General features: G+C 39.2%; 13 protein-coding genes across 13 annotated transcripts; 8 read left to right on the top strand and 5 right to left on the bottom strand.

Moving 5' to 3' along the window:
• Positions 1–48: 48 nt before the first annotated feature.
• EFM5 (protein-lysine N-methyltransferase) lies at positions 49–965 on the bottom strand (the record flags this gene model as incomplete). Its single annotated transcript, XM_056228012.1, has 3 exons — positions 49–299; positions 391–869; positions 931–965. The coding sequence occupies 3 exons, from the start codon at positions 963–965 to the stop codon at positions 49–51; spliced, it is 765 nt and encodes a 254-aa protein (XP_056087777.1).
• Positions 966–1,800: 835 nt separating this feature from the next.
• Positions 1,801–3,228, bottom strand: SWC4 (Swc4p; the record flags this gene model as incomplete). The annotated part of the gene is made up of 1 exon (XM_056228013.1): positions 1,801–3,228. The coding sequence occupies one exon, from the start codon at positions 3,226–3,228 to the stop codon at positions 1,801–1,803; it is 1,428 nt and encodes a 475-aa protein (XP_056087778.1).
• A 222-nt stretch (positions 3,229–3,450) lies between these two features.
• Positions 3,451–5,691, top strand: CUL3 (cullin CUL3; the record flags this gene model as incomplete). Its single annotated transcript, XM_056228015.1, has 1 exon — positions 3,451–5,691. The coding sequence occupies one exon, from the start codon at positions 3,451–3,453 to the stop codon at positions 5,689–5,691; it is 2,241 nt and encodes a 746-aa protein (XP_056087779.1).
• Positions 5,692–6,311: 620 nt separating this feature from the next.
• On the top strand, positions 6,312–7,697 carry PEX31 (peroxisome biogenesis protein; the record flags this gene model as incomplete). Its single annotated transcript, XM_056228016.1, has 1 exon — positions 6,312–7,697. One exon carries the CDS (start codon positions 6,312–6,314, stop codon positions 7,695–7,697), a length of 1,386 nt encoding a protein of 461 aa, XP_056087780.1.
• Positions 7,698–8,009: 312 nt separating this feature from the next.
• On the bottom strand, positions 8,010–9,212 carry TFG2 (transcription factor IIF subunit TFG2; the record flags this gene model as incomplete). The annotated part of the gene is made up of 1 exon (XM_056228017.1): positions 8,010–9,212. One exon carries the CDS (start codon positions 9,210–9,212, stop codon positions 8,010–8,012), a length of 1,203 nt encoding a protein of 400 aa, XP_056087781.1.
• A 212-nt stretch (positions 9,213–9,424) lies between these two features.
• Positions 9,425–10,186, top strand: PRP18 (mRNA splicing protein PRP18; the record flags this gene model as incomplete). Its single annotated transcript, XM_056228018.1, has 1 exon — positions 9,425–10,186. The coding sequence occupies one exon, from the start codon at positions 9,425–9,427 to the stop codon at positions 10,184–10,186; it is 762 nt and encodes a 253-aa protein (XP_056087782.1).
• Positions 10,187–10,339: 153 nt separating this feature from the next.
• Positions 10,340–11,311, top strand: ECT1 (ethanolamine-phosphate cytidylyltransferase; the record flags this gene model as incomplete). Its single annotated transcript, XM_056228019.1, has 1 exon — positions 10,340–11,311. One exon carries the CDS (start codon positions 10,340–10,342, stop codon positions 11,309–11,311), a length of 972 nt encoding a protein of 323 aa, XP_056087783.1.
• A 168-nt stretch (positions 11,312–11,479) lies between these two features.
• On the bottom strand, positions 11,480–11,722 carry STF2 (ATPase-stabilizing factor family protein; the record flags this gene model as incomplete). The annotated part of the gene is made up of 1 exon (XM_056228020.1): positions 11,480–11,722. The coding sequence occupies one exon, from the start codon at positions 11,720–11,722 to the stop codon at positions 11,480–11,482; it is 243 nt and encodes an 80-aa protein (XP_056087784.1).
• Positions 11,723–12,358: 636 nt separating this feature from the next.
• Positions 12,359–14,308, bottom strand: SEC9 (Sec9p; the record flags this gene model as incomplete). The annotated part of the gene is made up of 1 exon (XM_056228021.1): positions 12,359–14,308. The coding sequence occupies one exon, from the start codon at positions 14,306–14,308 to the stop codon at positions 12,359–12,361; it is 1,950 nt and encodes a 649-aa protein (XP_056087785.1).
• Positions 14,309–14,853: 545 nt separating this feature from the next.
• Positions 14,854–16,041, top strand: NMA2 (nicotinamide-nucleotide adenylyltransferase NMA2; the record flags this gene model as incomplete). The annotated part of the gene is made up of 1 exon (XM_056228022.1): positions 14,854–16,041. One exon carries the CDS (start codon positions 14,854–14,856, stop codon positions 16,039–16,041), a length of 1,188 nt encoding a protein of 395 aa, XP_056087786.1.
• Positions 16,042–16,506: 465 nt separating this feature from the next.
• Positions 16,507–17,688, top strand: MCY1 (putative cysteine synthase; the record flags this gene model as incomplete). The annotated part of the gene is made up of 1 exon (XM_056228023.1): positions 16,507–17,688. The coding sequence occupies one exon, from the start codon at positions 16,507–16,509 to the stop codon at positions 17,686–17,688; it is 1,182 nt and encodes a 393-aa protein (XP_056087787.1).
• Positions 17,689–17,902: 214 nt separating this feature from the next.
• On the top strand, positions 17,903–19,768 carry SNU71 (Snu71p; the record flags this gene model as incomplete). The annotated part of the gene is made up of 1 exon (XM_056228024.1): positions 17,903–19,768. The coding sequence occupies one exon, from the start codon at positions 17,903–17,905 to the stop codon at positions 19,766–19,768; it is 1,866 nt and encodes a 621-aa protein (XP_056087788.1).
• Positions 19,769–20,290: 522 nt separating this feature from the next.
• On the top strand, positions 20,291–23,800 carry MSB2 (Msb2p; the record flags this gene model as incomplete). Its single annotated transcript, XM_056228026.1, has 1 exon — positions 20,291–23,800. One exon carries the CDS (start codon positions 20,291–20,293, stop codon positions 23,798–23,800), a length of 3,510 nt encoding a protein of 1,169 aa, XP_056087789.1.
• Positions 23,801–24,014: the final 214 nt, after the last annotated feature.

The raw sequence follows: 24,014 nt of genomic DNA on the forward strand, positions 1-24,014 counted from the left end.
AGATTTCAAATTATATATAAGTATAGTTTAATTAGTTCTTCACCGTTCTCATAATTGAGAGGAAACTTGAGCAGCAAAGTTCCAAGAGGCACATTCAAAATTTGCGTAACATCTAAATTCATTGCTCAGACCGTTAGAATGCTCTGGGATAAATGTCGTGATTTTAGTGTCTGAATAAACCCTGGATATAACGTTAGACATTCTTTCACCTGTACAGCTAATGAGACGGTGCTTGAAGACTCCATTTTTAGTTTTAGAATGATCATTTGGTGCTAACAAAGATTTTGCAGTGATGGAGGCTGTTGCATATTTTTAATGGTAGGATGTTAGTAAGGCGAAGGCCTACTGAAATAAAAGAATAGAAAAGGGAAATTTTGTTATAATACATACACTTTGTCTGGCAGTCCTCGTTCAAAAAGGGTGGGTCGATTAACAGTCTATCGACTTTGCCTTTAGTTTTGTCACTCAATTCAAGTGGTTCATTGTAATCGTAGAAAAAGAAGTGATCATTTCCAGCCAACAATTCGAATCTTTTATCATATTCATATAGATAAATATGCTTTGTTGGAATTTCACCGATAGGTTTCTTCTGAATAGCAGCATAAACGGATGGAGCACTAACGATTGCAATGACAGTGTTTTCATCGGCGCCTTCTAATAGCACATCTGCCAAAATTGCGGCTGTCTCGTCACTGTACCAAAATTGAGAGAGTTGCCAATCTTCCTTGAAAAGGTTTATCCCTTCCTCTTTTTTCTTTTTCTGGAAGTCTTCATCAGTTTGGTCGTAAAGCTTTTGGAAAACTTCTTGATGCTTTTGTTGCTCTTTGTTAAATTCTTCAAGGGCAGCGAGGGCATTAGCAGAAAGTGTTCTGTTAATTTCAGTATAGTTAGTAATTCGGCCTTTTGTTACAAAAACTATTTTATACGTACAATTCATAGTCGGAATCTGAGTCAACGGTGGTCATTTTATCAGTGATTATTTTCGTTCATTAATTATTTGAAAATATTTGACATACATCACAACGTTAGTTGTATTATTTCCACTCTGTTCAGTTCAGAAAATTTTTGAACGATTTAAACGGCATGTCACACAGCGAAGCAGATAAAAAAAGAAGCTCCCGGGTGGAAACAAACATTACATGGGCACGTCAAACTATATATTCATTTACCGCTAAAATCCTGTAACAATCCCTAGGATCCCATTTTTTTGTAAAATTATTAATATAATGTCAATAGGATATATCAGAAGTTCTTCTCATGGATTTCGGAATCCACGAAAGGGATTCGACAATATTGCATAATCTTATACTTATTTATTCCTTTATTTTATGTGTCGTCATTCGTTGATCCTATTGCATTAGCAATCCTTGGGCTTCAGCTTCCGCTAACTCCGATGACAGTTTGAGTCTTATTTAACTGGTTTTCTAATTAGCGTCATCTTTTAAACACCGTAAATGATAATGTTCTAGCGATATGAATGAATGAATACATCGATTTTTTGTACTAGTAATTTAATGGATAGCTGATTATTGTTCCAACAATACTACGCAATCTATGTTGTATAAAATAAATGACGATACTATATAAAGATATATAACGGTCACCAAGAATCATGCTGCATTTTGAAGGGTGAAATCTAAGCACCTTCGGGAGCGAGCTGTTAGCTGATATTCAGCATTTAGCGTGATTAATCTTAAGTGTATAAGAAAGTGCTATGCTATGAATCAAGCATGCGACATGCGGCTATTTTACCCAATGTTATTCCTACCATAAGCAGTCAAAGAAACTATTTCTTAAGGCTCATTTGGTGATGGACCTGCCAAATTCGTATTTGTCAACGTGTTTTTTTAAGTCGATCAGAGTGTTTATCTTTTTTAAAAGCTCTTCTTGTCTTTCTACTATGTCATGTGAGGGCATCACGGGACGAGAAGGTAGAGAAAGTTCTTGCAGGATAGCGAGGATTTTATTTTGTAGCGCAGGTTTAAAGGTTGACAGTTTTGTCGATCTTAGGTACACTCCTGGTGACAATTTTTCGCCATGTGTGATCACACCCAATGCCTTTCTTTCATCAGAATTAAAATCTCTCAATAATTGTTCGGCGTATGCGCTTTCTGATTTTCTTTTAAGTGCCGTCTGAATCTCTTGCCTTTGTCTTTTCGTCTTCTTGGGGGAAGAGCTCTCTTTAACATCCGATTTTTTCACACCCATTTGTTGAAGTTGTCTATGTTGAGCAAATTGCTGTTGCTGCTTCATCCAAGGGTTTTCAGGAATGTTTGGATCGTGCTTACGTTTTCTAGTCTTGTCTGTTAACAGCGTGTTATATAACTGTGACATCCCCTGAGATGTGAGATATTGTGTAATCGTCTGATCAGAATGTGGAGAATCCAATAACCTTAGCAGTGATTCCCTTTCTGCTAGGGTTCGCTTAGCAGCCATTTCAAATTTCTTTGACTCAACTATCAGAGCTTCTTCTTCAGCAATTTCTGCTGCTGAACGAGAGAGAAGGCGTTGTAGATATTTTTTCCTCTCTACTTCTTTTTCAGCAGAAAAATTTAATGAAGATAGAAGTGGGTTGCTGGGATTGCTTACCTTGAAGTAATTTCTACAGATATGATAAAATTTTTCTTTGAGATCTTCAAGTGTTCGTGATTCATTATAGTTATATCTGTCAAAAATTAAGAACCAACGCAAATCATACTTTTCGCAAAGTTTAAACAAATATATTATTTCCTCAAAGGGCCAATTGTTTTTATTTTCATCCACCCTTTCATTTGCATGGCTGTCGTTAAGATTCTTTTCATTCTCCAGAAAATCTTGATTTCCTGTTTCATTCATAAAAGATTCGTACTCTTCCTTGGTAAACGATGGAATAGACAGATGCTGATTAAACTTAGAATACGCTGATTCCTTTGGTTCGTCTCCTATTAGTTCTTTGGAACCCTTGACCCAATGGCGTAGAGTCACAAAGCGATTAGCTTTGAACTCCACAAACGACCAAGGGGATGGTTTGGATGTTGAAAGCATTTTTTCTTTGAAGTTGCTTCCAGACTGAATAACAACAGGAGGTTGATTTTCTCCCAATAGGTTAAATAGTTCCCTTTGCATACCCGTCACCTGAGGTTTAGCTCGGCTGACGGCGGAGGACGAGAGTACCGACGTGTGGCCATTAGTCGGACTTTTAGATTTTTGTTTAATGTTCAGTACGTCAAATATATCTGAGGATGACATCCTAGCAATGGTGTTTTAGTATTTTTTGTATTATCGATGAATCTGATGTGTGCTTCACGTGTTATATATTAAGAATACAGATATCTCAATTGTTTCACAGAGTGTTACCCGAAGCTATAATGCCGTAGCCTGACTAGATAAGTTTTAATACACGTAGGCGAAATTAGCTTCCTAGCATATATTATGAAGAGGTTAAAGAAATTCAAGCTTAGGTGGTGGTAAATGATAACTAATAAGAAGATAAAGATAATAGTTCCAGAAAAACTTGGTCTTTCTGGGCAATCTTTTGAGCAATCGTGGAAGATAATTAGGCATGCCATTGATCACATTTACAACGATGACATGGCCGATCTTTCTTTCGAACAGGTTTACAGGACCATTTACACAATCGTTCTAAACAGAAAAGGGCCGATACTATATAATAAATTGAAAACATACCTAATTCAAAAATTATGCTTCTCAAGGGAAACAGCCCTCAGGAACGAAGCGCGTAATTATGAATTTCTCGAAACAATGGCAGAATTATGGGAGAAACAATGCCATTGTTTTAAAATTATTGGAGACCTAATGATGTACATGGACAAAGTTTATTGCAAGCCGAATAGACACTTGGAGGTATATGACATGTGCCTTGATCTTTTCCGAATCGAAATATTGCAAAGATGTTCTCCTTCTTTGATTTCAGCACTAACTTCAGACATAGAGGGAATTCGTAGTTCCGGATTTGTGGATGCAAAACATACTAGTATTTGGAGAATATTAATAGGAATGATGGAAACGTTGCATGACAACAGAGATAACTTTTTCTTGACGGATTTTGAACCCGTTTTAATTAGCACAACAGAAGAATACTATGATAGAGTTATTGATATCAAACTGTTAACGCCAATTCAGAGCTTGAAGAAAATCAAGAACTTGAAGCAGTTTGAAAATGTCTTAGACTCTTGTTTTCTAAATGCAGATTCTCAAAATAAATTAAAGGCTGTGTTAGGAAATGTTCTCATATGGGGTAAGTTGATAAATGTCATCGAAGATCTGACACATGAAGCAATGAAACTTTCAGATGAAAAGTTACTCCAGGAGATTTATGATTTATTTAGCGAAGAGAAGTACCGCATTACTATCATTGAGTCTATCAAATCCTACATTGCTCAAATAGCCATGAAAATTCCTTTTAAGGATGGCGGTCGCAAAAAGGGGCAGAATGCGATTAGTTGGTCATCAGGAGTTGTGAATTTGTTTCATAGGCAGCGCTTGTTTTTGGACAAGATTAAATTTGGTTTTATTCGATTTAATAACTCAACTGTGAACAAGCCCGCCGATTTGGCAATACTTCACGATGTTTTTACAGCATATTTCTCTAAAGAAGGACCATTGCCATCGGAGTATATTTCTACCTACGTGGACTACTGTATGAAAAGAGCAAATGAAGATGGTCTTGAAATAGTTGAAATTAAGCAAGATTTGCTTGAAAGTACCGAAATAATAGAAATGCTTTCCGAGAAGGATATTTTTGAAAAAAAGTATAAAAAGCAACTGTCTAGAAGATTATTGCAGCGGAAGTCCAATATAGAAATTGAAAGATGGATGGTGCGAATGATAAAGAACGCTCTGGGGACTTTTTTTACTTCAAAACTCGAGATAATGTTGAGAGATGTTTGTTTATCTTTTGAAATATTGCAAGCATTTAGAGACTCAAGGACCAACAGCATAGAGTATTTGAATTTTGTTCCACAAGTTTTGACGAGGACAAGTTGGCCATTTCAAAGTACTAACCCAATTGACGACAGCATTTCATTGCCACCAAGAATGTCTCAGATTTTAGCTAGTTTTGAAGAGTACTACTCTTCAAAATATGAAGAAAGAATGCTAAAGTGGGCCCATCATCTAAGTGTAATCGAGATTGGATGCCAGTTCAATAACGGCTATTACGAGATAAGTTTTTCTGTCTATGCTGGTGCAATTTTCCTTCTATTCGAGGATTACGAAGAATTGACATTAGAAGAGATACATGAACTAACCCATATACCTAAGGAAGATGTGAAATTTCTTGTGACGTCAATGTCGACAATGCCCAAATGTAAAATTTTGAAGAAATCGTCTGATTCGGGAAATATTAAATTCTCCGTTAATTATTTCTTTTCTTCTTCAAACAGGAAAGTGAAGGTCCCTGTTATAGCAGGTCCTATATCATCTCATAAATCAGATAATTTTGCGAGGCAGACTCTGGTAGATACCGATGAAAATGAAAAATGCATGGAAATTAATGCCACTATTGTCCGAATTATGAAAGAAGAAGGAAGATTTAGCCATCAGCAGTTACTGGAAGAAACTATGAGACAAACAAGGTCACGCTTCGATCTTACTCCGAGCGTATTCAGAAGAAGCATTCAGTTATTGTTGGAAAAAGAATACATTCAGAGAGACGCGGATGATGCTTCTTATTATCATTGCCTTTTTTAATTACTCGTGGAAAATCTTCGCCAACTGTTTTTAAGTTTAACCGGTAGCGTAGAATTTTAATAGTTTATGTAGATGGACAGTTTTTCTCAGGTATACAAGCAAGCAATATTCTTATCCTACTCCCCGAGAATTGTAAAGACAACTCCTACAGAAATTTACTTTGCTACAAACTGAATCTTTAGCTCACGGTTTTCAAGAAAAGGCATTCAGTTCAGATATTATAACAGTACACTACACACGACAACAGATTTAGAATATCGAAATTATTTGAAGTGTTACGTTTTGTTTGTTTCCGAGAACACATTCTTTCACTTGTTGGTCATTAGTTGAATTATAAAATCATTATCAATCCTACTAGTAGAATAGAAAAGAAAAGTCTTCACGCTTTTGCCTAGAGTGCTGTTGTAAATGCCATTACCAACGACAGCGCTCTGCACTTTTTTCAGATGCTTGGCGGCCGTTTTTTACCTTTCATTTGTAAAAAAAAAAAAAAAAATATATGTTGAAATTTTACGATATAAAGAGAAGCTGTCCAATAGTAACTTTAGCAAAGCGGCATATTTCGAATTCAGCAGCCATTTCAACTTGTCTGGTCTAATATTTTTCATTTATTTGATATTATGAGCGAAATAAATAATGAAAATTCAGACTCAAACCAAATAATAGTAGCCGGACCTGCGCAAAGCAAGAACAAGCACATCCGTAGCGCCTTGAGGAAACGGAAGGGTAGATTAAGTGCTCAAGCTTATGAGGAAGATCAAGAGGCTATTTTATCATCTCCTTTATTAACCTCAACGCCTAAAACAGTCTCCAGATCGCTGGTGAGATTGTACCCATACTTAATTGTAGTGGATAATTTTTTGAGTATCATCACATGGTCTAATGACAATATTTCTACAAACTTATTTGGAATAATAATCTTTATGGTTTGTGTTATATATTTTGGGTTCATTACAAAGTACTTTGGACATTTAATGATTGTAGGTATTATATGGGTATATTTGTTAATTGATAGGCACGTTCAGGAAACAATGGCATCTTGCCCTTCATTAGATGATATAATACATGTTATGGATAGAGTTTCTATGAAGTCTAGTGCTGTATTATCGCCTATTACTATTTTAAGTGCTCAGGATGTTAGGAGACTATTATTTACTATTGCATTCTTATCTCCAGTTTACATCTTCCTTACGATGTTTGTGCTATCTCCGAACTATTTGATGTTAATGGGAGGTCTGTATATACTTACGTATCACTCTAAACTGATCAGAAGAATGAGAAGGTATCTGTGGAAGTTCCGCATCGTGAGATTACTTGTATTTTTCATAACAGGTTTAGATCTTGGAGGACCAGATAATAATAGGCGTTTGTTTGCTTCCGTTAACAAGAAAATAAGGTCATTTGTTTGGAACGAAGTAGGAAACACATCTAATACCAAAAAGACTGTTCTATTCAAGGTTGCTCTTTTTGAAAACCAACGCCGCTGGCTTGGTATCGGGTGGACATCAACTATGTTGAGCTATGAAAGGGCGTCTTGGACAGATGAGTTTCTGAATACTTCTCCTAGCCCAGAAATGTTTACATTACCAGAGAAACAATCTGGAATGGCATGGGAATGGCATGATAAAGATTGGATGCTCGACTTAACAAATGACGGAGCAATCCAGGTTTCCGCTTCTACTGCTAAGACGAAAGTTAAGCCAGGGGCCGATGAGGGCTTTACTTATTATGACAATACCTGGAATAATCCCTCTGCAACAGACACATATAAAAAGTACACAAGAAGACGGAGGTGGATCAGAACTGCTACGGTGACCACGACGTATGACGATGAGCCTACCGTAGAAAAGGCTTCAATAATTTCCCATATTTCAAAGAGCGAAGATAATAAAGGCAGGAAAAGAAAAGTTTCATTCAGTACATCAAATGAGGTGCATATTATACCTTCCTCGAACAACAGCAAATTAATAGAAATGTGTGATATCGCAATGGAGAGTTCTCCATAGTAACGAATGGTCTGTGAAAAACAATGTCACCTGATCGAAGCGGTATATTCGACTGCTCATTTACCAACAAGGGAGCATCAGTCCAACTTCATTCTTTAGCTATACGTAATATGTAGTCACGCTTCCGCTTTCGATCAGTCACATACTTCAACAGTTAGTCTTCCAGATAACTGAAATGTATTTAAATACGAGTAATTAGAATTAATAAACAAATAATTATTGAAACAAAACTGTAGACATTAAAAAAATCGACATTAGAGGTAAAGGCCCTGTGTGGACATAAAAAGACAAAGTAAAAAAATTGGGTGCGAATTAGACGACGTCTTCCATTTCTATTTCATCTTCCAAGTCAGCTTCAGCATCTCCTTGTGTATTTTCTCCAGCGGAACCTGTCTGCTCATCAGCTAGCTCACCTAAGGTTGCCTTTCTTTCCTCTTCTTTCAATTTTTTATACTCTGGTCTTAGAGTATACTTGAATGCATATGGGCCTTTCTTTACAAGAGTGGCAACTTTGTCTAAACATTCCTTTAGATGAGCTTCAGGTTGCCTAGTACGTTCCTTTAGCCCCTTTAAAGACCAGTAATCATACTCATCAAACAATTTGAACAAATAGTCCAGAATCTCCTTCTTTGGCATACGAATAGACTTGATGTTGCTCTTGGCTTTCTCGCGTCCAACTTTCAAAAAATTAGAGTTGTCTGACCTCATAGACATACCGGTATGACTCATCGTCACACCAACGGTTTCATCCAATGTTGTAATTCTTTCTTTATTATTAAGCTTCACAATATTCCTTCTCTGCTCAACAATTTTGTGATAATTTGGATCATTCATTGACGGCATAACTTGACATTCATGACAGACTGTTCCTACAATGGCGGTTTTTTTAGGAATTGTTTTAACATATGGTATATATCTATCTCTACCATCCCTGTCCGTCATAACTCTGTGATTAAACTTCTTTCTGTTGTTTCTACGTTTTTGTTGCTGCTGCTTCTTCTTGAGTTCTTCTTCACGTTCCTGTTTTTTTAGGTAAGCTTGCCTTTGCTTCTCAGGATCAGCTTCGAGCTCCCTTTTACGTTGTTGATATTTCTTTAAGTTTTGTTCAGTGAAAACGTATTCGTTTTCAACCACCTTTTTTGTAAGCTCTAAGTCGTATTCGTGCGGTATAGAATCGTTATCATTTTCATTCAAAACTAGTGTAATTTTACTGCCATCCTTGTTTATTCTGATCTTGCCTAATTCTTGACCATGGAGATTATTTCTATCCCTCCATTTCTCTGCCAGAAACATTGGCAATCTAACTAGCCAAACTTGTCTACTACTACGCTCCAAGTCCAGATCTAGAGATTCTTCGTACACTTTAGTTTCATTGTTTTCAATATCGTTACCATCAAAAACTTCTTCCTCTTGAGAAAGATACTCATCACCGGAAACGTTACCGGATTTCTCCTTCCCCTCAGAAGTTGCAGAATTGTTAGAAAGTGCAGGAGCTGCTGCTGTACTGCTGCTCATAGTGATGAATTTCGTTCTGCTTTACTTTTAATAATGATATTGGAGAGCTAACAAAGTATATTTTATTATTCCTTTATTTCAGCTTTCACGATTTATACCATTCTCGCTTAGAAATAAAAAAAGTTTTGAAAGAAAAGAAATGAGTTCAAAAAGGAGCTTCTAAGGGAAATGCTGTGTAGTTTTTTCAGTTTTTCAAGTAATTATAGAGGAAAATGGATCTAGACTTGGGAAGTATCTTAAAGGCAGAGATTTCCAAAAAACAAAAGGAGCTAACCTACTCTAAAGATAGTCAGCCATTATCCCATAAGAGATCCCAGGTACAGGAATGTGCAAGAATTGACGAAATACCGCGACAAGTAGAACAAGGCGAGAGTGTAAATGGGGAAGTTTCGTCGGATGATCAGTCGGATGAAGAGTTTATCACGACGATTAATAAATTAGGAACTCGGCCAGAAAGAATACTAGAAACCATAGCTCAGGATGAAAGTACTTCTACAACTATCGATCCGTTTCAGATTGGATCAACTGAAGACGATTTCTCTTTGTCAATGAAATGTAATTTATATATTCACGAAGTATTATCTCATTGGAAGGTATCCCTAGAAGAATATCATCCGGAGTTGTTTCTAGATACTAAGAAAGCGCTCTTCCCATTACTATTGCAATTGCGAAGAGGCTCGCTCGGCTCGGATTTACTGATTTCCCTTGCTAGTGTTCTTTATCACTTACAGCAACCTAAACAGACTAACTTGGCCATTCAGTCTTACATGAAACTCAGTATCGGTAATGTAGCCTGGCCCATCGGAGTCACCAGCGTGGGGATTCATGCTCGCAGTGCTCATTCCAAAATTCAAGGAGGCCAAAGTGCTGCTAACATTATGATTGACGAAAGAACAAGACTGTGGATAACCAGTATCAAAAGGCTAATAACTTTTGAAGAATGGTATTCCAGCCACCATGCTAGCCTTGCGTAATTGTTGAGCCATAGTTTTTATTATCGCGTGGCACGGATCGTGTGCGAGCTACCAAAATAAGAAACAGGAATGCAGCAGATATGGCTAGCTTTGTCTCAAACTTCTTCGAGACAAAGCCACTCTAAGATTATGGCATTGGAATATATCCACTGAATGACGGTAAAATTAGACACAGAGAAAGTTTGGATAGACGGCTGCTTTGACTTCACGCATCACGGGCATGCAGGGGCTATCCTGCAGGCTCGTCGAACAGTTTCGAAGGAAAATGGTAAACTTTTTTGTGGTGTGCATACTGATGAAGATATTCAACATAATAAGGGATCGCCAGTGATGAATTCCTTAGAAAGATATGAGCACACCAGATCAAATAGGTGGTGTTCCGAAGTGGTTGAAGCTGCACCGTACGTTACAGATCCCGCTTGGATGGATAGGTATCAATGCCGATATGTTGTTCATGGTGATGACATCACCCTAGATGCTAACGGAGAAGATTGCTATAAACTAGTGAAAGAGATGAGACGCTTCAAAGTTGTTAAAAGAACCCACGGTGTGAGTACGACTGAGATTATACACAGAATATTAACAAAAAAGTCGTTGCCGCCATCCCATCCTGATTACTATCCTAGTATTCGAGAGTTAAGTTTCTATTCAGTTGGTGAAGATGCGGTTTCAAAATACTGTTACGTTTTTCAAAGAGGCCTAGGTAACGTCTTGGTAAATGGCGGATATGATTTCAATGTAGAAGATTGTGCTTATGTTGATGGGGACTTTGATTTGTTCCACATGGGGGATATTGATCAGTTAAGAAAATTGAAACTGGATCTTCACCCTGATAAGGTATTGGTCGTTGGCATCACCACAAGCGATTACTCAAGTACTATCATGACGATGAAGGAACGTGCCCTTAGTGTTCTAAGTTGTAGATATGTTGATGCCGTTGTCATTGATGCTGACTCTGACACATTAGCTCAGTATAACTGGGAAAAATATCATATTGGCACGGCTGTTCTCAAGGCAGGCGGGAAGTTTAGCGAATACTTAACTAAAGACGTCATCGTCAAAAGAGTAGAATCTCAAAGGGAGTTGTACATTGCGAGGAACCAAAAGAAAGGAATGACCATCTGATCTCATGTTCAAAAAATTCATTAGACTTAAGATGAAACGGATATAAGAAATCTTTATTACATAAGCCATTAAAAGGCATGCAAAGAAATATATATATATATGTATGAATTAATAGAGTAAAGTGATCATTTCTGATAGCTTGGAGAGCCTTTCATCTTGTGAGCGTCCTCATTCGTTTTGGACGTTTTTATGCGTTTGAGAGTTTGAACCTCTTCTATCTTTCTTAAATACTGGAGGTATTTCGCCGCTATCAATTAAGTCATTGATTTCGTCACCTGGCTTACCCCAGTTGCCTTTGCCGGAACCTTGTTTCTTGATATGATTTGGAGATTCGCCGTAGTTACCGGTGTGTGAAAAGTATTTTGGATCAGCTTTTGATTCACGCTCAGTCCATTTATTTGTTCTTGTCATTTCTGTGTGTTCGATCGTGCGTTAGGGGTTTTGTGTTCTTGTTAATTTGCTTGTTGATTGATTTTATTTAACATTCAAATTATATAGAAATGACATTTGTTGCTCGAGAAAGTGATTGAAGAGGACGGAATATCATTGACCCCTTTATATAAAAGATGGCGAAGCGCTTGTTCCCAAACTGCCAACCCCCCCTGTTTTCGAAGAGATTCCTGTTCCTAAGCTCACGGCCACGCAAGCGCCCCATTATCCTTGATTACCCCCCGCAAAAAAGGAATCGTGGTCCGCACTTCAGAAGGCCGGTTGAAGTAATCACTGGTACCTTTCTCTAAATTTGACCTAGTGTTACTCTGTTTAGCAATCACATCTTTACAGTGGGACATTTGAGGGATCCAAAAAATATAACAGTGTTGCAGCTTTTCTCGTATTTTTTTGTCTCTTCTTTTTGATATTTCATTACTTTGCCCATCTATAGGTTGTTAAAACCTTAACCTTTGTATTGGGAACTAAACATTAAAATGAAAAAAAAACTCCTCCCAACGCCTTCCTTCATTACTTGTTCGTTTTTGCCTCTAAACTTCCTTATCAGATCATTAAAAATACTAAAAGAAAGATTACATAGTTATTATAAACCTAATTCTATCTGATACCAGCCAACCTATTAGTATTCATATGAAGATTGATGTCTAGGTCATCAGTGCTTTCCTCAATGTTGTTAAGACGTTTTTGCTGGGAGTCTAATTCTTGACCAGTCGTCAAAGCCATTTTCTTTAAACGATTACTAACCTGCTGAATTTGATCCAAATTCCTGTCAATTTCCAACTCCATTTCGTCATCTTCTTCGTTGTTCTCGAATTGATATCTTTTTGCCTTTTCTAAAACATTCTGTCTTTGATATCTTTCACGCACTTCACTGATATTATTATTTGCATTCATAGCACCTTCTATCCTTTGAGTTGACTTCGAGATTTGTTGATTTGTTTGTTCTCTCATCAACTTTTCTTCAATTTTTCTATTCTTCAGTTGCTCTTCCCTCTCCCTTCTCCTTCTTTTAGAATTGAATGGATTGGAAACATGAACCGCTAATATACTACGATTCAACTTTTTTAATTCTGCAACTTTTTCGTCGGCCACCTTATTTTGTACTTTCATCAAATCTAGGTTTCCTTCCACGCTATTCAACTGTTCACTTTGATGACCTAGCAAACCTAGTGTGTTCATACCAGATCTTTCAGCGTCTTGGGCCATTTTTAGCGTATTTCTAGTAGAAGCTACGGAACTTTGTTTAGTAAACTTAATCTCTTGCTTGATTTCATCCACTGCTTCATCTTCTTCCTGCTGTTGGCGAGCTTCCTCTTCCTTTTGTATCTCTTCGAATGTTTTATAACCCCTTTGATCTCCATACTGCTCATTTGTTGCGTTAAAGTCTTGCTGCTCCTGCTGCTGTTCATCCATAAACCACTGCTGTTGTTGTTGTTGTTGTCTTAAACTGTGATCTACCTCGGATGCGTTTAAGTCTACGGAATCATCATTCGTCATCACAGCATTCAGATCGGGCTCATCTAATGCTGCCCTGTTTTCCGCAGACGTACCGGCATAGACTTCTTCGAAGTCAAATTCACCCGCTCTGCGTTCTTCGTTTAAATCAACCTCATTTCTGGGGTTTCCTTCGTTAGCAGCAATAAAGGACGGGGTATAGGTCATTGGGGCAGGCTGCGATTGCGGTTGACTTGTGTTTCTTCTAGAGTATGGGTTTGCGGAACGGTTTCGATTCGTATTACTATACGAGTCGCTTGCCATGGAGGCATATGGGTTTGCGTTGGAGGAGCTCCCATTTCGACTATCACCAGATTTTTTGGTATAGGGATCATGTGCAACATCGAAACTATTCATATTAGTGTGAGGATTCCTTTTTCCTTGCGATGGATTTGATGAAACGTTTCTCTGGTCGGCCATTGGGCTATTCCGTGACACTGGAGGTTGCCTTTGTTGCGAGTACCCTGGGTTCGAATTGCCGCTTGATTGATTTGAGTTTTTGTTAACGTTTGCGCTCGCCCAGCTATTTGCAGTACTTTGATTGCCATTCAAGCCATCATTGTTATAAGAATTCAAGAATGTGCTGTTATATCCCCCTCCAGAGCTGTTGTATACCGAAGCGTTGGCGCTACTTCCACCATTACTCTTATTAGCTTGAAATCTTGCATAAGGGTCGTCATCATATCGGTAGTCATCATTTTCGATAGCGTAAGGATCCGGCATAGAGTTGGATTCTGCAGCGTTTCTTTGATCTTCCGTGCCACTTGAAGCGTTAACAGGGCTAGCAATTGCTTCGTTAGCACTGGCATCTAGGGGAGAAGCATTCAAGTCTTCAAGTTCCTCCCGTGGTCTAGCATACTGTTCATAACCTGGTGGTGCGTATACCTTATCTTCTGCTTTATCATTTGCAAACTTACCGTAAGCGGAAAATTTGTCTCTTCTTTTCTTGTTCGGATTTTTGACACTAATACCCAATTCCATCAAGGTGTCTTTGTTTTGTTCAGGTGTGGCCTCCTCTGGAGGCTTGATTTTGAAAAATTTCTTCAGCCCCATTATTTAATGTAAGTGACTCTGTTCATATACTGCAACTCACCGAAACTAGTTTCAGAAATAGAGAAAGTTTGGTTTCTTTGTATATACTCCGGAGTAAGTCTTAAAATTACGCAAACTGTTCGAAATGATTAAAAATAGGATCGACACATTTTTATTTCTTTTGAAACAACGGGTAATCAAAAATCAACAACTAGTATACCCTATGAGTATGCCTCAATATTTATATGCGGATGTTGTAAACATTAGCGCTGGAATTCGGTTCAATGCTGCAGTGTCAAATTGATTTTCTTGAGTGGTTATAATGTAATATTAGGCGGATATGAAATTTCTGACCATTCTTTCCGCTTTTATCATGTACTACCCTTGATGCCTAGCTGTGACGATATCGTTTCTAAGAAAAATAACAATGGAAATTAAGCCAGAGCGACAACAATAAACTAGAAACTAGACGAACGTCTATACATTAGCCTAGATAATACTGTCCAACAGCTAAACAGAGAGATAACTTGGAGTGGAGAAGAAAAAAAAATTGCATATATTACGTAATGGATCCCACCAAAGCACCCGATTTTAAACCACCACAACCAAATGAAGAGCTGCAACCACCGCCAGACCCAAAGCACACTATACCAAAATCCGGGCCCATAGTTCCATATGTTTTGGCTGATTACAATTCTTCGATTGATGCTCCTTTCAATCTTGATATTTACAAGACGCTGTCATCAAGGAAGAAAACTGCTAACTCAGGCAACCGAATGGGCCATATTCCATTAAATACTAGTGACTTTCAGCCACTCTCTCGGGATGTGTCATCGGAAGAAGAAAGTGAAGGACAATTGAACGGCATTGACTCTACTCTGCAGGATGTTACAACGACAAGCAATTTAGGCGTATTAAAGAGCCAAATTGCTGATTTGGAAGAAGTTCCACACACGATTGTGAGACAAGCCAGATCTATAGAAGATTATGAGTTTCCTGTGCACAGACTAACAAAAAAACTTCAAGATCCTGACAAGCTGCCCCTGATCATTGTTGCCTGTGGATCGTTTTCCCCAATAACCTACTTACATTTAAGAATGTTTGAAATGGCTTTGGACGATATCAACGAACAGACGCGCTTTGAAGTGGTTGGTGGTTATTTCTCTCCGGTTAGTGACAACTACCAAAAGCGAGGGTTAGCTCCAGCTTATCATCGCGTCCGTATGTGTGAATTAGCATGCGAAAGGACTTCATCTTGGTTAATGGTTGATGCTTGGGAATCTTTGCAATCAAGTTATACAAGGACCGCAAAAGTCTTAGACCATTTTAACCATGAAATAAATATCAAGAGAGGTGGGATCACAACCGTGGATGGTGAAAAAATGGGCGTTAAAATCATGTTACTGGCAGGGGGTGATCTTATCGAATCCATGGGTGAGTCTCATGTGTGGGCTGATTCCGACCTGCACCATATTTTGGGTAATTATGGATGTTTAATTGTAGAAAGGACTGGTTCAGACGTTCGATCCTTCTTGCTCTCACACGATATCATGTATGAACATAGAAGAAATATCCTTATTATCAAACAGCTTATTTACAATGATATCTCGTCTACAAAAGTTCGTCTTTTCATCAGACGTGGAATGTCAGTACAGTACCTTCTTCCTAATTCCGTCATCAGATACATCCAGGAATATAATCTGTACATTAATCAAAGCGAACCTGTCAAACAGGTATTAGATAGCAAAGAATGAGCTTTATCGCAAACCCCAAACTATGTTACTTTATGTTAACCACTTTGCTTTCTTAAAGGGTGTTAAAAAAGAAGGTGCTTGAATTTATGATTAGATATGCTTACAAACAAGCCGGCGACTACGTGAACTACGTTAAACAGTTATGTAACATTAGACATTGAATATAACTATGGCGATATATTAAATTTCACAACACAGAATCGTTCAGACAAATGTCCAGTGTATCATGTGTGTAGTTTCAGGAAGTTCAGCTCGAAAAATCTACCGATACTAGCGCGATAACTTACATATATCTCAAATCAATGATTCCACTCATAGTCTCTTTGAAATGCGGGTAATGCATTGCTATGAAATTTCATACGTCCTAACTTAAAATGTCTTGCAATAATAGATGCAATAATGCGGTACCCATATAATTAAATTCTTGAGTTCGATATTAGTTGGAAGCATAGTAAGACTAAAAAAATGGCCAGTTCGCAGAATAGGACCACTTTTTATTTACCTTGGAATGAATGTTTGTCTATTGCGGCTGTCCTAATCGGCACTTATACATCATACAAATATTATAAGCTATGCAAAACACAGGATATTCCGCAGCCAAAAGGCGGTGTAGAGGAACTAATAGGAAATACGCCTCTGGTAAAGATTAAATCTCTTACAAAGGCTATCGGGGTTAACGTTTATGCTAAATTAGAATTATGTAACCCAGCAGGAAGTGCCAAAGATAGAGTGGCGTTGAACATTATTAAAACAGCTGAGGAACGCGGCGAGCTTGTCAGAGGCGAGCCTGGTTGGGTGTTTGAAGGGACAAGCGGATCAACCGGTATTTCTATAGCTGTAGTTTGTAATGCATTAGGATATAGGACACACATTTCTTTGCCCGATGACACATCGTTAGAAAAATTAGCATTATTAGAAAGTCTTGGCGCTACTGTTAATAAAGTTAAGCCCGCTAGTATTGTCGATCCAAATCAATACGTAAATGCAGCTAAAAAGGCGTGCGATGATTTAAATAAGGAAGGTAATGGAGTAAGGGCGGTTTTTGCCGATCAATTTGAAAACGAAGCCAACTGGAAGGTACATTATCAGACGACAGGTCCGGAAATCGCTCATCAAACTAACGGAAATATCGATGCGTTCATTGCTGGCTGCGGCACTGGTGGCACCATTAGCGGAGTTGCCAAGTTTTTAAAGGAGAAAGCAAAAGTTCCCTGCCATGTCGTTCTTGCAGATCCACAAGGTTCAGGCTTTTATAATAGGGTAAACTATGGCGTGATGTACGATTATGTTGAAAAGGAAGGTACAAGAAGGAGGCATCAAGTGGATACGATTGTAGAAGGTATCGGTTTGAATAGGATTACTCAGAATTTTCACATGGGAGAAGAGTTTATTGATGAATCAATACGTGTCAATGATAATCAAGCTATTAGGATGGCAAAATACTTGTCAGTAAACGACGGACTTTTTGTGGGGAGCAGTACAGCTATAAATGCAGTAGCTGCTGTTAAGGTCGCGAAAAGGCTTTCTCCCGGCGCAAACATTGTGATTATTGCATGTGATAGCGGATCAAGACATTTGAGTAAATTCTGGAAAGAAGCCAAGGAAATAAACCATGACATATCATTAGAGGAGATAATGAACATCTGATTTCGTGTATAAAAAATTGGTATTGACATAGTTTATTGTAGAAATTAATACGTATAGAAAAAGGCAATTCTCACTGCCGAATTATTTGTTACCTTTTCCGTAATGGTGATGCCCGCTGAAAAATTGTGAAAGTAATATGGATGGACTAAAAACAGATGCAGGACGAAACCTAGCGAAGCCTAAAGAGTTTTTAAAAAGAACGTAGTTACGGAGCATGAAAGATCTAGTATTCGTATCACCACAGTTGTATTTATCATCACAGGAAGGTTGGAAAAGTGATAGTGCTAAAGCCGGATACATCCCTATCCTTAAAAATGATTTACAACGTTTTCAGAACTCGCTAAAACATATCGTTCATGCCAGAAACAGCATACCAGGTGCACCGTTAGGCAGTAACGATGATGCGGCTGTGAAAAATTCTGATCAGGGCTCTGCTTCAAGCAAACTCAAAGACGCTGCAGTAGGAAATAGCAATGCTTCTAGCGAAAACAATGTAGGCGCCTCCCACCATCAAGAGCTCAAGCAATTTCTTCCAATCTCTTTAGACCAACAGATTCATACTATATCTTTACAAGGGGTCTCTTCTTCATTCTCTCATGGACAGATAGAATCACTACTAGGCAGCTGTTTGAATTTAGCATTAACGGAAACTCAAAGCAACTCCTCATTAAAGGTGGAAGCTTGGTCCTCTTTATCATCATTTTTAGACACTCAAGATATTTTTTTGAGATTCAATAAGGTCGACGACGATGAGGCATTTGTGGGAACATTAAAATATTGGTCAGCCTTATTCGCTCTTATTAGAAAGCTACATGAGGACTTCAAGATTGAATTGCATTTAGATTCAAACACACAAGAATACATCAACGATCGAGCAGGAATTGTTTTGGATGTTAAGCCAGAAAACGCTGACAATTTTTATTCCATTTTCAAGGATATTGAAGGCCAAACAGATGAAAGTAATTCGAAGAATGAACAACTGGACAACTCTTCTACACAGTATAAAGTGGATATCAGCACTTTAAGCGATTTGCCGCCTGATGCTCTGGAACAATTGTGCAAGGATATAGTAGAATTCAGAACAAAAGTTGTCAGCATAGAGAAGGAAAAAAAAATGCAGACTACGTACGAGGAAAGTAAACGTCAAAGACATCAAATGCAAAAAGTTTTTGATCAGATAAAGAAAAACCATTCAGGCGCTAGAGGAAATGACAATGCAGATGACGACAATGCTAATATGGAAGAAGAGGAGGAGGAGGAGGACGACGCGGAGGACGACTTCGTCTTAGAGAAGAGAAAAGAACAGAAAGAGCTAGATGAATCAAACCGCAGATACGAAGATTTGCTCCACCATTTACATACCGAAGTAGAGCCCAAGATAAAATCCATTAGAGCCGATATCATAACTGCTGGAAACTACGAGGAGCATTTGGAAAAAAATCGCTCATTGTACTTGAAAGAACTGTTACACCTTGCCAATGACATCCATTACGACCACCACAGATCTTTCAAGGAGCAAGAGGAAAGAATGGACGGGGAAGATAGAGCCAAAAACGGTAATGCAAAGGAACTGGCGTCCAAGCAAATATCCGATGATAACTTCACATCTACAAAAACGGCTGACACCCTCGCCCTCCTCGAAGACACCGGAAGGAGCAAGAGCCATGATGCGGACAAGAATGTGTCTGGGAGCCCAGAGCACGTCAAAATCAAATTCGAGTTTAAGAAGGCCATTGACCACTCCGTTGAAAGCTCTAGCGAAGACGAGCAATCCAGGGAGGACGAAGAGCCGCCAACAAAGTCTACCGAGGAAAGCGCGGCAGAAGACGTTTTGCCATTTACGGCAGAGGAACTGGATGCAAGACTAGCAAAACTGAAGAAATCACGGTACGTGGAAGAACTAGTGCGTGAATTCCTCGGCGTGTACGAAGACGAGCTGGTGGAATACATTCTTGAGAACATCCGCGTGAACCAGAGCAAACAGGCCCTTTTAAATGAGCTGAGAGAGACCTTCGACAATGACGGAGAAACGATAGCTGATAAACTGTGGAGTCGTGAAGAATTCCGCCGTGAGACGTGAAACAGGAGGGCCTTGGCGCGTGTCCCAAAAGGGAAAGATTCGCTCTGAAACGGGCGGAGACACGAAAACAAATTACCGTTTCTGGGCGGTTGGCAGCAAGTGGCTAGACGCGCCGGGCGCTGCCAGATCAAAATGGCCCTAGTGAGTGTTTTTTTCCGATCTCATCTTCGTGCTGATATATATAACTTTTATACATTTCCATAGCACCAAGTTCTTTATTTCTTGCATTTCACGCTCTCAGTAGACCACCAAGACAACTTAACCTCGCCAAGGAACCCCATATTACTACTAGGATAATCTTTTTTTCTTTCTTTTCGTCTCTATTCTTTTTGCTAGAAGTAATAAGCTCTTAGAAGAACTAAAGCATCAGATATCGGTTCGTTCCTACCGACCAAAATATTTGTAAAAATATTATTCATTCCTTTAACGACTTATTTTGTACTGTGTTCTTTTACTGGTTCGCTTTCGCCTCATTTCCTTCACTTTATTCACTTCTGATTAGGATTTTAAATACACCCATCAATGCAGCCTCCGCTCGTTTATCTGCTTTCGACCCTTTTGATGAGTATGTCGTCGGTTGACGCCAGCCCCTTTGACTTCGTATTCGGCAACGGGACATATCAAAGTCAAAGCCAAAGCCAAAATCAAGCCTCCCTTACCGATGTAGTTCCCCAGGATAGCTCCGCTACTACTTCGGCTACAGAATATTCCCAAATCACCCACTCGCACCATTCTGCCACATTAGTTACTGCCACCATATCTTCCTTCCCATCCGCATGGTATAGTTCAGATGTCACTTCCCAGTTTTCGACTTCTGAACAGGCAAACTCCGGCGCATCATATACCGACCAACAATCCGATTACAACAATTACAAACACACTTGGACCTCGTCTACAAACGTTCAGCCATCTTCCAGTCCAACCGACTCCTACATTGAAAATATTGGTACAACTGCCAGTTTTGCCGCTTCCAGTGGGAATACCGTCTCTGATGTTTCCACCACCAGTGTTTTCACTATTGCGAGTGCAAACTCCGTTTCCTTCACAACCACAACCACTCCAGATATTGCATCGAACGCATCTCCTACTTCCGAAAATCCAATTATCTCCATTAGTACGACGTCTTCAGCTGATAATAACATGGATCTATCGTCAGGAACACCGGTTGTTGCCTCCTTGTCAACCTCTGGTAATCCAGAGAGTTTTGATCAAACTTCAACTGCCGAGTCAACGGACATTATAACCTCAGGCGCCAGCAGCATTCCATTACAAAATTCACCTGGTTCTGATAGTTTTAGTTCTTCAACTACTGTGAATCCATCGCTATCAGCCGCAGTGGTACAAACAAGTGACTCGAGCAGTTCCAGCACGGCTAATCCATCATCACCAGCTCTTCCACTGAGCTCAACAGAAATCGATGGCTTGAGTGCTTCAACTACACTGAGCACACCATCACCATATATTTCACTACAAGCAAGTAGTTCAAGCAGTTTCAGTATGATTAGCTCACCTGTATCTTCAGTTCCACCACAAAGTTCATCAGAAATTGCCAGTTCCAGTATCTCAAGTACAGTCAGCTCATCGTTTGCGGCCGTTCCATTGCAAACAAGTAATTCAGGTAGCTCAAGTTTAGTGGCCTCATCTACTCTTGCATTTCAAAGTTCAACAGAAGTTGATGGTGCCAGCACTTCGAGTACAGTGAGCTCGCCATTATCAGCTGTTTCACTAGAATCTACTGCTCTCAGTAGCTCAAGTTTGGCGAGCCCATCTGCGTCAACTTTTTCACTGCAAAGTTCGACTGGTTTTACAAGTTCTGGCGTTTCAACTACAGCGGGTGCACCGCTATCATCTCCCTTCCTACAAACAAGTAGTTCAAGCAGTTTCAGTATAGTTAGTCCATCTGTATCTTCTATTTCACCACAAAGTTCATCAGAAATTGTCGGTTCCAGTATCTCAAGTACAAGCAGCTCATTGTTCTCAAATATTCCACTCCAAACAAGTAGTACTAGCATGGTGAATCCATCTACGTCTACATTATTTTCAAGTGATTCCAGCACCTCGAAAGTGTTCGCCCCGGCCTCAACCTCTAAGGCTCTGTCGCGTTCCACGCCAATAACTTCTGCCACGGAAGCTTTTCAATCAATGTCTACATCCACTTCAAGTTTGCCTTCGCAGTCTCAAGCCGTAAGCACTTCTGCCGTACTACCTCAAACAACTACAACATCATCACCGTACACTATTGTAAGCGCTTCATCTACAATAATTTCTGTATCATCTGCATCTGCAGAAACATCCCAGAGAAGTATTTCACAGAGTACGGCGGCGGTGTCCTCGTTTCCATTATCTTCAACGATAGAAGAAGGTACAGCATCTAGTCAAGGGCCCTTTACAACCTCCATTTCAGTTCAAACATCTGCCTCGAATTCGTCTTCTCAAATAACCAAGCAACTAGACTCTTTAACCTCACAGTCTCAATCCGTAACTTCGTCCATTGATATCCTTTCTCAAGTTTCCGACTTCCCTGTGTCCTCCGCAAGATCAATATTGTCTGGTTCTCAGAGGTCTAGCTCATTAGAAACCGCTACTATAACTACTTCACATTTATCCGCTTCTACGGATGAAATACTTTCTAAAAATAGCTCAGCTATGAGCAAACAGACTTCTGGGACCACCAGCTCGATTAAATTGACAACTTCCAAGCACCATAGTAGTCAGACAACTAGGACTCCTCTATTACCATCCGTAGCCGTTTCGAAGGCAAATAATAGTTCCACTTCCACTTTATTGGAAATTGTGACGTCTACTCCCATTCCATCATCCAAAACATCCTCTTTGCTTCTTACATCACCAACATCCTCAGTAATTCAGGTGCCCGCAAATACTAACGTTCAAACGAGTTTGACAACCGAATCCACGACTGTTTTACAACCAACCACGACAGACAATACCAGTGTCTCCAGTTCGATCACTTCTAGTGATAACAACTGGTGGATTCCAACTGAGTTGATTACACAGGCACCGGAAACTGCTTCCACAATATCTTCTGCCATTGGTGGAACACAAACCATGACTTTGCCTCAAGCAGTTGCTGCTGCTACCCAAATCCCTGAATCTGAGGGGTATAGCTTAATTACAGTCGGATTCAAGAAACCTCTAAATTACGAATTTGTTGTGTCAGAACCAAAATCATCAGCCCAAATTTTCGGCTACTTGCCTGCGGCTCTTAACACGCCTTTCAAGAACGTGTTCACGAACATTACTGTCCTACAAATAGTGCCACTGCAGGATGATTCGCTCAACTACTTGATAAGTGTTGCCGAAGTTTATTTTCCAACCGCGGAAGTAGAAGAGCTGTCGAATCTGATCATGAACACCTCAAGCACTTTTTACACGGATGGCACGGGTACAGCGAAATCTATGGCTGCAATGGTTGATCCATCCATCCCTCTAACGGGTCTTTTACGTAATAGTAATAGCAACTCAAGTGGATCTTCAGATGGATCCTCCTCCAGTGATTCAAACTCAGGATCTTCAAATTCGGGATCCACTTCTAACTCCGGTGATTCTTCATCTTCCTCCGCAGACTCGTATCAAGATGCGGGTACTCTGGAATATTCATCAAAATCTAATTCCAATGTGTCCGGTTCCGGCAAATCAAAGAAGAAGATTATTGGCTTAGTTGTTGGTCTTATTGTTGGAGGATGTTTATATATTTTGTTCATGATATTTGCTTTCAGGTATATTGCTAGAAGACGCATCAAAAGTCAACAGATCATTAAGAATCCAGAGACTTCCAGTGTCAGTTCAAGTGAATTTGGTTGGGAGAAGCATCACAATAACGAAAAGAGAATGAGTGTTCAAGAATCCGTAACACAATCTATGCGAATCCAAAACTGGATGGATGATAGTTACTATGGTCACGAGTTGACAAATGATGACTCGACTCCAGTCAGGCACAATACATCAACCTCTATACCCAAAATTTCAAGACCTATTGCTAGTCAAAACTCCCTAGGTTGGAACGAAGTTTGAAAGCAATGTCTGTTTTGATTTACTCTGCTTGCATAATCTTATAAATCTATAATGATACCTACTTATTTTCACATCTTATGTATAGTCTCCTACATGGAGACGTTGTTTTAATATCTTTAACTATTCCAATTTTTACCTATCCTCTTCGTAATGATAAAAGCGAATTTTCAGCGATTGCCAAATTCAAATCTCAAAACTGCCGAAGACGATAATG

This window comes from Saccharomyces kudriavzevii (assembly GCF_947243775.1).
Source record: "Saccharomyces kudriavzevii IFO 1802 strain IFO1802 genome assembly, chromosome: 7".
Taxonomy (NCBI): Eukaryota; Fungi; Ascomycota; class Saccharomycetes; order Saccharomycetales; family Saccharomycetaceae; genus Saccharomyces; species Saccharomyces kudriavzevii.